Here is an 11044-nt window from a genome sequence, read left to right on the forward strand (position 1 = left end):
AAAAATACTAAATACTGCCTGTATTAAAATAGATTTTCTTTTAAATTGTATAGCAAAGAATAATGGAGAAAATGGCATTTCACTAGTCAAAGTACAAACAAATGAAGATCACTGGGTCTGGGTTCAAGCTAACACTCAACTTCTGTATCGAAATGGTTGTTCAGAATATGTCCTTGCCCAACAGCAAATGTTAAAGTAAGTATATTTTCCAATACTAAAAAAATCTGTATTTCAGGAAAAAAATGTATTCTTTATGTATGAGACCTTTAAAAGGACTGTAGTGTCCTAAGGGAAGAGCTGAATGAGAAGGATTTAGTTTACTTATGAAATGGAAATCCATTTTTGTCTTGGATCGTATGAAATGGCTGCTATAATCCTAAACAATATTTATTTCTTTTCTTCAGTCTTTTTTCTTTCTGAAGTTGAGTGTACATACATAGAAATCAGAATACTTCAAAATAAAAATGTTTGATAATTAAAATGTTTTTACTTTCTTGCACAAAAATTTGTTGTGGTTTGTTTTTTTTTTTTACTTTGAAGCTGAAATGCTTTGCTGATTTAGTATCCAGGTTTTTCTACTTTTTAACATTTGATTAGGTCAAGCTTTCTGTTTTGGTTTTTTTCTTCGTTTTTCTTTATGGATGACAGTTGAGCTTAAGGTTTTAGTTGTGGATGTTCAACAGAATCTAAACAAGGATGCTCATATTGATTGTATGTTTGTAGATAGATGCATCTAGCTGGCTGAAGGGTCAGCCTTGGAATGGAAGCTGATCTCATGGATTTGTATTCAAAGAGGACCACTCCACTGGGTTTTACCCCTTCCTCCCAAGCAGGCTTTTCTGCCTTCCCCCATGGGATTGTCTGTTCCAGTTCCTCTAGGCTTTGTTAAGGCATCCCTTAAAGCTGGTCTGAGGGAAGAGATAGCAGAGTGGACTGAATAAGCAGGGGCCAGTAGGTGTACACAGCCACCATCTGGCCCAGTGGAAAAAAAATGTGGCTGTTATCACTGTGTTTTTCCTTTAGGATGCCTTGCAGGTGGAAGAAATAAATGAAAAAGTCCTTGAACATTTAGAGTAGATAAACCTTGCAGGCAGCATATCTCCCAGGATCCATGTGAATAGCAGAGGAGCTCCCACCTGAGGGTGATGGAACTCTTCACCTTTACTGGATTAGCACAAACATCATCATGCTGTCTGAGGGAATGGATTTCTATTAAGAAACAGATTAAAAGTGGCTGTTTCTTGTATTCAGTTCTCTACTTCCAAATTTATTTATTTTTTTTTGTAATTAAGCATGCTTTTTGATGTTTATTTAGTTACATTTTTACCCTCTGAGTGGTTAAAGTCCTTCCTTTGTGCTTGGTAGTACCTGCAGACTGAAGTGTTACAAGAATTGGCCTTGGAGATTATATTCAGTTCTGTGGTCCTGGTAGGCTGCAATAGACTTCATCCTTACTACTACTTTTTTTTTTTTTTTTTTTTTTTTTTTTGTTCAAATGTATGCTGCCTTCCTGGAAATATACATTCTTTTGCAGAATTTTCACTAGATACTATTTCACTGTAAAATTCTTCATTTAACGGTCTAAGCTTTTGTGACAATATTGCATTCCCAGTTGTGACATGCTTCCCAATTAGCCCATTTCCAGAGAAGCTAGTTCTGCAGCAAACTTGTGTCATACCATTTGCATCTCAAGACTAACAATAATAACAATATTTATCAGAGGACTGAAAATATTGAATACCTCATGGAAAAAAAGGGAGAAAACGTTCCCCGTTCTTGGTGTACGTTTACTGCAGCGGGACATTCTCTCTTTGCAGCAACATGGACTCCCTCTACTGGAAAACTCCTGTACTTGCACATTGAGTCCAAACCCAAGGAAAAAGTTAATAGCACGCTAAGAAAAAGCCTTATAAAACCCTTTCTAGGTCTCCAGGTTTTCATGCACTTGTTTATTACTGAGATGTCCACTTCTTCTTCGGAGAGGTGGGGGTGGTTTTGTAGCACTGGTCCTGCCTGGTCGGGAATCAGCATATTAGTGAATTCAGGATAGATCCTGAACCTAAAGATTTTGACCCCAAGTTCTGAAAACTGTTGCAGCAGGCATATAAATCTCTTTGCTAATGTTGAGTACTTCAGCTGGAGGTCATGGAAAATGAATTCACTGGCCATCTTAGAAAACGAAAGAACATAAATTAGATTAGACATGTAAACCAAACCTACGCCCAATATGAACATCTGTGACTATTCTGGGCACTTAATTCGGGCATTTTATTTCCTCTCAGCTAACTTTGCATTCTCAAAATATACAATCCTCATGGTTCTCCCTCAAACCACTTTGATCAGAAAGTTCTTAAGTGTCTAAATAATTCCTTATAAAGATTAAGATTTCAGATTCTCTTTGCTTTTTTTCTCTGGATTTTTCCACACACAAATATTGTTTAGATGTATTTCAAAGGAAAAACAAAATTGTAAAGTAGTTACCATAATGTACTACAATATTTAAGGTTTTTTGTGAACTGTGGGCCTGAAATGGAAGTCTAAATGCATGTCAGAATTCAAATGAAACAGTGTGACAGAAAGGTAGCTGTGCACATACATTGATGCCCAGATGCATGCACACACTTTTTTTCTCTCAAACAAATGCAAAGGTTATATGAACAAGGGTGTGAGAGTCCCATATTAAGTTAAGGACAAAGTATCGCTTGTATTGTATGCTGAACCACTCTGTATCCCAGAAAACATACATTTAGAAACCTCTGAGTGACTGATCTTTTTTCTACTGTTATTGAAAGGGAAGAAGATGAACAACTGAAGATACTAAGCGGTTTTGCCAGTTTGAAAGGGAACCTGGAAGGACTTCCCTATAACAGTGCCATTGAAACTCTGGGCCAGTGGAAACACCTTAACTGGACAGCAGTAAAAAACGAACAAGATAATGTAAAAGTGAAGTTTGAGCCTCATACAAACAGTGAGTGTTTTATGCAAGAGGAACCTCTCAGTTCCAACACATCAGTTTCAGGTGTTCAAAACAACTGCACCACAAACAGTAGCTGGACTTTAAGAAACTCAAGCTCTTGTTCTATGAGCCAGCGAATGAGCACGTGTTCAAACAGGAGAGCTGGATCATTCTACAACAGAGACCAAAGTTTCTTAAATTTAGCATCAACTTGCCCTTCCCACTGGGGGAGCACAGAAAACTGCCAGTCTTACTCGAGTGTGCAACAGCGTTGTGTGGAGAACTATGCAACGGACCATCCGAAATCGCAGAGACCATTGATATCCTCAGAGTCTGCCTATGACGCAGCCTTTCCCTTAGAGATGCCTATCAAAACAGAATACGATTCTGACTCGGAAAACATTGCCCATAACTACCTGATGTCGCAAAACCGAGCCTGGCTGGATGAGAATGGCTCGGTGAGAAAGCAGGTGTTTAGCTACCCCAGTAGAGTGCACCTCAAAACAGAACCGGACCTCTGTGAGCCAGCCTCACCTTGTCAGAAGCCAAGGCACTGCCTCTACACGCCACATAACTGGCAATGCATCGTAGCAAATCACCCCAGCAACCTAAACCAGAACAGATCTTGCAAGGGTTCACATAGCAAGGAGGTGGCCCCGTTTTGCCCTCAGAACTCATCTGCGTGTTCGGAAAGCATGCCCAGCCTGCCGCACACAGCATGCTACGGCCACTTCTACAGCCCCAGCCCAGGGGAGGAGAAAGAGCACAATAATGAAGTGTTCAAAATGCCGTGCGAATTTAAAATGCCCTGCTTGGTTCAAGCAATCAAGCGTGAGCCCCGGGATTCTCCACCGTTGTCCAACAGTGGACAGAACAGAGTACACACGAGCTTCCCTGAAAATACATTAGCAGGTCCCGTGCCTCATAAAACCACTGAATGTACATTTTTACAATAGATTTTGTAACATTTGGAGTATTTATAATGTTAAAAGCAAGAAGTTGTAGATTCTCTTCCAGCTGGGTTAAATGAGTTACTAAAATTAAAAGCCAGTGGAAAGATTTTGTGCGTGTGTGTGTGTGTGCATCTGTGTATGAGAAAAAGCAGACACAGACACACACACATCCTACGCTCCCTACTCCCCCTACTGCCCTTCTCTTAGTGATCTGTGGAAAGAAAGAAAGATAAAACCTTAGGCACAGAAAAATAATCTTTACCCACTGCACAGGTGTACCTGCTAATTTGTCTTTAGCGTCTTTGCTCTCTTGTCTACAGTTCATTACCAAGGTCTAGCTATTTCTGTTTCCTGCCTTTGTTCTGTTTATTTTTCTCAAGCTGGTGTGACACCTCTATGCAAAGACAAAACCTTTATGGTTTTCAGTGTGGCCAGTTTACCTTAGGAGTTTTTGCATTTTTATTTTTTTGCTACTCTAATGAGAAGCATCAGCTATTCCTTTATCTCAACATTAAATAGATGGCAACAGGCAAGGGCTTCCCAACTTCTTAATATAAAAGGTTAGCATTAATTAAAACAAATTACTTTCATAAAATGCATTAAAAATTATTGCACTTCAAACTGAAGTTCTTCCCAGGTTTCCTTGATAATACTAATGTCTTAGTACTCATATTTATTTTTCCCTTTTAAAGCCATCAGCCTTTCATGTTCCTGTTTGAAAGACTGAACAATGGGATGTTATCCACTCCTAGAAATGAGTTACAAAGTGCTGTTAAATGTACATGAGAAGAAAATATTGCCCCGATTATTTTCCTTGCTGTTACTTGTAACATTAACAAAGGAAATCCATTTTTTGATAGTATTTCTTTGACTGATAGCAGCTTGTTAGACATCATCACCTAACATCAAAACAAAATCCTACACTAAGACAAGATATGTTATTTTCAAAAGCATCCTAGTTCCATTCCCAAAAGAAAATCTTAATCTCACCAAGAGCTAATCGGAGGATGTATACCTTCAGAAGCACTTTGATGCACTTTGGTGCTTTTGAAAGCAGATCCGTATGCTTTCCTTTGTACCCAGGCAGTAACTTTTATTTTCACAAAAAAACCCAAACCAACCTACAATTTCTGTTTTGGTTTTTGTTGTTGTTGTAGTTTGACTCCTGCACTAACTTTTGTTGTAAAATTGCACTATTTCAACTCTATATCAACTTCACCTATATAAAAAACACATCATTTTAAAAAAGCTTAGATGTATATGTGCTTTTTGAAGGAAGGCCTATAATGAATGTTTTCTTTTTCAAAATGTTATAAATAATTATAATGTCTTCAATTCTAGAGGTATTAGTCGCTAAGGGCATGGCTTTACATGCCAGAAAAGTGGCATAAACTTCTCCCAAATACTATAAATATGTGGGATAAGTGTAGTTTTCAGGTAGGGGAATGGTTCTGCACCTGGGAGGCTGCTCTTCTCCAAGACTGTCTGTCTTCTCTGACAGAAATTACTGCCTGTATGTTAAAGTTGGCAGATGTAAACATATACATTCTCTGCATGTCAGTTAAGTTTGATCTGAAATAGTACCTTTTGATGACTGTCCTGCAGAAGACAGTATTCCCAGAGGAAAGGCAAGAGTGGACAGTAAAGAGAGGCAATAACGTCTTACTGTAGCTCAAGTTAAATCTGCGTTAAAGTGAGGTCCAGCGGACCATACCCAAGCCATAAGAACATCACATCACCTTTTTTGATGTCTGAGGTAAATCAGCTCCTCGTCAGCTACATGCTGCCTCTTATTGAGACAGTCTTGATATCCTTGCCTTAATACTTCTGCCAGTGAGTGCAATGCAACATCAGACCCCATTCTGAAGTGAGACCACAGTGCTGGAATTTATACTGCTCTCTAGTACGTCACTGTTCCCATCACAAAAATTCAAGCCAAATTGCAAAAATACTTCTGGGCAAGGAAACTGGTTACTCATGTAGAGTGAGACTGCCATAAATCCATGGGGCTGCACGACCTCTGCCTCATTGATTCACTGTCTGCAAAAATAAGAGCAGCAGTTCTTTCAGACTCTCTCAGAGTTGCTCTCACAGCCCTTTGCTTGGGGTGTAGTAGTGGCACCGCTTATGACCTGGTGCCAGACACTGTGCATTGACTGCACAGCTACTGGTAGGGTTGTGCTATGAGACATGTAATGTTCTCCAGTCCATCTTCTTGTGCAGCTGCCTGGCAGAAATGGGACAGTGTGGAGACAGGGTAAGTGGGAATAGATGGCTGGGGGCAAGTGGAGGACGTGACAGCGTGATTGCTGAAAAGCTGCTCATCTAATTCCAGGCTTGGACTCACTGTCACACCCTTCTGAACGGGACTACCTGGACCTGGTTTCACACTACCTTGCATCTTCTCTCATCACTTACATTGATGCAACATGACTGTAAAGCACTGTTATCCTCATCTGGACATGCTGGTGCCATTTTGCATGGTGTAAGCGGTTACACCAGGTGCAACTCTGTAGAGGACTGTGCCACTGAATGCCTTGTCTGCGCTCAGAAATATCTCTTGGCATGACTACAGTGGGAGAAAGATACCAGCCAGATTTCTCTCTTTAATGCAGAAGCAGTTTATATTAACAACAGCAGTTCTCTACATATTTCTCCATTACAGAATAAATGTTATTTTGTCGACATTATCTACTCTAAGGCTTTACTGCTTTATTTCAGTTGGGATGATTTTTCTTATATTTCCAACAAACCCAGACACATTTTACACATCTTAATCGATATTATACAGGTAGATGAAGCTTCTGCATGTAGGAGAATTCAATCTGATATCAGAGATGTAACAGATGCCTTCTAGAAGGATGGATGAACGTGTGACTCAGAAGTGAGTTGTCATCTTCTGACTCCCTCCTGTGTAAATGCAGTCAGGTTTGCTTCCTTATCACTCCATAAAGTGTGAACCCAAGAAAAACACACTTATCCTGCAAATCATATTTGAATTTGGCCCACTTAATTTGTGGCCAAGTTGTTATTCCAGGTATCACATGAAAAAATGTGGTATCAGTGGAATTCTTTCTAGTCTAAGTTATTACACACATTCAGCAATTTCCTAAGAAGTGCTTATTACAGACCAGCAGTTTATCCTCTTTTTGGACAATCACTAAGTACTGTTGATAGTAAGCAAAGACTAGTTCCTTCTAAGTACTTGGTATATTGCACCATTTGGAAAGAACAAAGGAAATAAATGCTAAAAAAACCATGAAAGACAAAGCAGTTCTTTTAAATGGTTACCTTTTCATAGGGATTGCTGTTGCTTTGGATTATTTTAAAAGCTAGCACTGAGAAGTAGTGTTTAAAATATTTTCAATCACTGGTGTTTAGCTTTTATCCTTAATGAGCTGGTATTTGTATCCCTCAAGCACAACCCTAAAGTCTGTTTTAGGACCCTCCCAATCCATTTGTTGTAACAACAATTAAAAAAATCTTCCTGTAGAAGAAATGCCTAGACAAACACTCGCCTGAAAGGGACTTGGAGCATTCAGACTGAAAGAAATGCCTTTCTTTTTCCATTGCTTGCCTCAAACACCTGACTGATGATAGCATTCAAATTTATTCAGCCATAAACTCTCCAGAGGTTGAGCCAGAATAAACTCATGAATTCTGGGGGAGAGGTGGTTTTGGTGTTTTCTTCCTTTTTTTTTTTTTTTTTTTTTTTTTTTTTGGTAAGCTCTAAGAACTCGAAGAATGTGCCTCAGTCTGAGATGTTACTGGGTCCACAGATAGCATAAGATTATTATCAATGTGGCCTGATTTTGGCAGTCAGCAGACAGCTGCTGAGCACCGTACAAATGCTAGTCCAACTTAATTACACCATTGTAAGCCACTATTTTTTCTGAAAACCAACCTGATTTGAGTGAGGGGTAAACTTACACAGCAAAAAGAGTGGATTTTCCTGCTGCTTCTAAGGTTTGCTGGGATGCAGTTACACGAGAGGCTGAAACTGGGGCAGACCTTGCACTGTAGATAACACCATCGTTAATTTCTATTCACTTTAGACTCTTTGAATACCAAAGTAGAGCTTTGTTTTGAAAATCTGAGTGAGGGCAGCAGTGTGCAAGGGATAAGCTGGTTTCAGTTGGTCCTCGGTTTGGAGATTTAACTAGTGAAATGAAAGATCAAGGGCCTGTACCTAAATTCTCTGCAGGAAAGACTGACTTCCTACTCCTTGATTGTAATATGGTAATGTGAAGTATATCTCTATGGTTTATTCACCCTTCATTAGAACACAGTGATGTATTCTTAAAATCTTTAGAACTGATTCTCCTCTGGATAGCATGGAAGCCTGACATTTGTGCATCAGCCAGTTCAGTAAGACTTTAGGTGCTGATCCTTTGATACGGGGCCACAGGGCATGTGCAATTCTTCTGGAAATTGCCAGTACTTAAAATACTTAAGTGTGAGACAACGAGCCTGAGGCAAGGAATATTCTGTGGGATAAGATCAGCCTCTGCTGCCTAAGAGGCCTTTCTTAACTCTTCATGTTGAAGCCATGCAGCCTCACCCGCTGTAGTTATTTCAGAAAAGCCATTAATTTGTCTTAACAGTGTGTGATGTTTTAACTGAAATAGTTAAAAGACACCATTTCCTCTACCCCATTGCCTTAGGTAGTGGGGAAAAAGTTAATGTACTCCTTTTCTTCCACCAGAGTGTCAGGTAACTAAAAAACCCAACCTCAGAACCATGGGGGTATAAGAGCCATTGTTCTATTCTTCATGTCTTTTCTTTCTGCTCTCTTCTCTTTTTCTGTCTTAGTGTAAACATTCAAATTGGAAAGACTTTTCTGATTATATTGAGACAAAACCCCTAAACCTAAACCAAACTGTAGAAAATTTCTCGTTAGAAAAGGAGTTTCTTTCCCTGGAGTTTCTTCCTCTCTTTTAAATCTTGCAGTGTCTGATATGAAATCATGTGTCACAACAGAAGCAGACTTCTGTCACATGCGTAGTGAGCAAAGAGATTCTGCAGGTGGCCATGCTCATGTTGTAGTCACAAGGTTTTTATCTAGCTGAAGGAGATTCATGCAAGAGGACTGCCAGTAGCCTATGTTCATAGACACTACCAACCCTGACAAATACGTCTTTGTTGTGTTTGAATACGTGGCATGTGTTCGTGTCATTACAAATACATTTCCCTATCATGGTATCAGAAATGCTTCTGAACAAAATCATCAGTGACAGGCTGAAAAACATACTAAACCCACTAAGTACTTCTTTTAAAAAAACACATATGGAAATCCAAGCACTTGCCTGTGCTTATGCAAAGACTTTCTTTGGGTGGAATTTTGGAGGGAAAGTAAAAAAAGATTGTTAAGAAAAATTTTGGGGAGAAAAAAGATCACCTTGATTGATATATTGCTCTCAAGGTGTAATTATTCTGTGACTACAGCACTAATTCTCCACCCACCGCTAATAACTTTGTGCTCTGAAATCATGTCCTCATTTTTGCTGTAGAACTGAATTTGTAATGGTTCAGGCTGGAAATAACTTCTCAAGAACAAGGATCGAGGTAATTCAGTGCTAAGGTATGCTTCTCAATCAGACTGAAAACATAATTCTAGGAGGCATGGAGTGCTCCTGTTCCTTTCCTGGGGTTAGTCTTTGAAACACTGGCAAATTCAGTGTCTGCATTAACTCTCTTGCTGCCGGTAATTGTAGCTCTGTTATGCAGCTGGTGCTCTAACTGTGCAGGCTGAAGACTCTCAGAATTTCCTCGATGCAACAGGGGTCCAGGGACAGCCGTACAACAGCCAAAACTTCCAGTTTCACATTTGTATTGGTAGAATTATGGTATTACAATGACTAATAGAACAGAAGGGAATGCAAAGAACATCAGCTGCTTAGCTGTTCTCAGTAATTGTATTTAACTAACTAAAAGGCCATGTTGCAAAAATCACATGAAGCTCTGGTCTACAGCTCCCCATTTTGCACAGGGGGTTGTCGTAGGAATTAACACTCCTGTTCTGCCTCTTAGGTCACACCTTGATCTCTGCCTTGTTTATCCCACTACTCTCCGTTCTGAACCTCTTTTTTTATTAGTTTTTTTTTTTTTTTTTTTTTACTTTTTGACTGTATGTATCCTCCCTTTGTTCATTTAAAATGTGAGATAAGGATATGCTAGCATCAACTGTTGAGTGTTTTTTAAAAATTTTGTCTTTCTAAGGAAGAACTTCAAAAAGGCAAAAGTTATCTCAGTTCTAAGTAACAGTATTCAGTGTTCTTCCTTTCTTCCTACTCTTAATCATAGCCAAGAAGATTCTTCCTCTACATGGTCAATAAATGTCCGTCTTCTGGTCTTCTGAAATGGTCCTTCCCCATACCCCTCCCCCCCCCCCCCCCCCTTCTTAACAAAACCAAAGAACAGTTTCTTCCTTAAAGGCAGTGTCCATCAAGAAAAAGTTTTCCTTTTTCTTCCTCTAGCTTTTCTACGTTTTTGATTTTATAGGATGGTACATTGTGGCCTCGACCATTTGTGTTTTCTGCATCTGTAGCTTTATTTCCATTTTAGGCATACTTCAAAAGTTCTGCCAAAAGTGTTAGGCAGAAGTGCAATCCTCCATTTTCCCCCTGCCCTCTTTAATAAGACAGAGGTACTCACTAATTACGGCTGTACTCCTAAAACAGAAGAAAGATCACTTTGCTGGTGAAACATCCTCTCTTCAGGAGGCTGTGCTGCTGAGAAGCTCTGAGCTACCACCAATAGTTTAGTTCTGCAAATATATATACCGCCAAATCCTTCTCTGTGCAGACCTTGTCTCTCTTTCAAGAAATCAAGGAACCTATTTTCTCCTTTTTTGCTTCTCTCTCTTTTTTTTTTTTTCTATATGTGTTTATACTTTCACTGTGTAATTGCACTATTAATTTGTAATTTTTTAAAAAAGGAGGGTATGGAAGCATTACACAACATGTGCAGTGCCGCATTCTCAATTAGTCCGTTTTAGATTTGGAGATTAGAACCAAAAATAATTATCAGGTGTTTAAATGTGACTCCATGTAAAGGCCTCTGACTGTTACAGAAACTCCGATGAAAAGTACCGGTACAAATAATCTCATTCATCTTGAAGAGGGGTATGATCTGC

General features: G+C 39.3%; 1 protein-coding gene across 7 annotated transcripts in view; it reads left to right on the forward strand.

Moving 5' to 3' along the window:
- The window catches only part of AHRR (aryl hydrocarbon receptor repressor), an 89600-nt gene extending 82032 nt beyond the window's left edge, over window positions 1-7568 (forward strand). For 5 of the 7 annotated variants that reach the window (XM_056332996.1, XM_056332995.1, XM_056332999.1 and 2 more), the window contains 3 exons: window positions 54-195; window positions 2793-3868; window positions 6245-7568. In XM_056332996.1, coding sequence (XP_056188971.1) covers window positions 54-195; window positions 2793-3868; window positions 6245-6342 — 1316 coding nt within the window. In that variant the 3' untranslated portion in view covers window positions 6343-7568. Of the gene's footprint in view, window positions 1-53; window positions 196-2792; window positions 4016-6244 lie in introns of those variants that run through there. The other 2 variants (XM_056333001.1, XM_056332997.1) reach the window with 1 other exon arrangement.
- The last annotated feature ends 3476 nt before the right edge of the window (window positions 7569-11044 follow it).

Source organism: Falco biarmicus, chromosome 3 (assembly GCF_023638135.1).
Source record: "Falco biarmicus isolate bFalBia1 chromosome 3, bFalBia1.pri, whole genome shotgun sequence".
Classification (NCBI taxonomy): domain Eukaryota; kingdom Metazoa; phylum Chordata; class Aves; order Falconiformes; family Falconidae; genus Falco; species Falco biarmicus.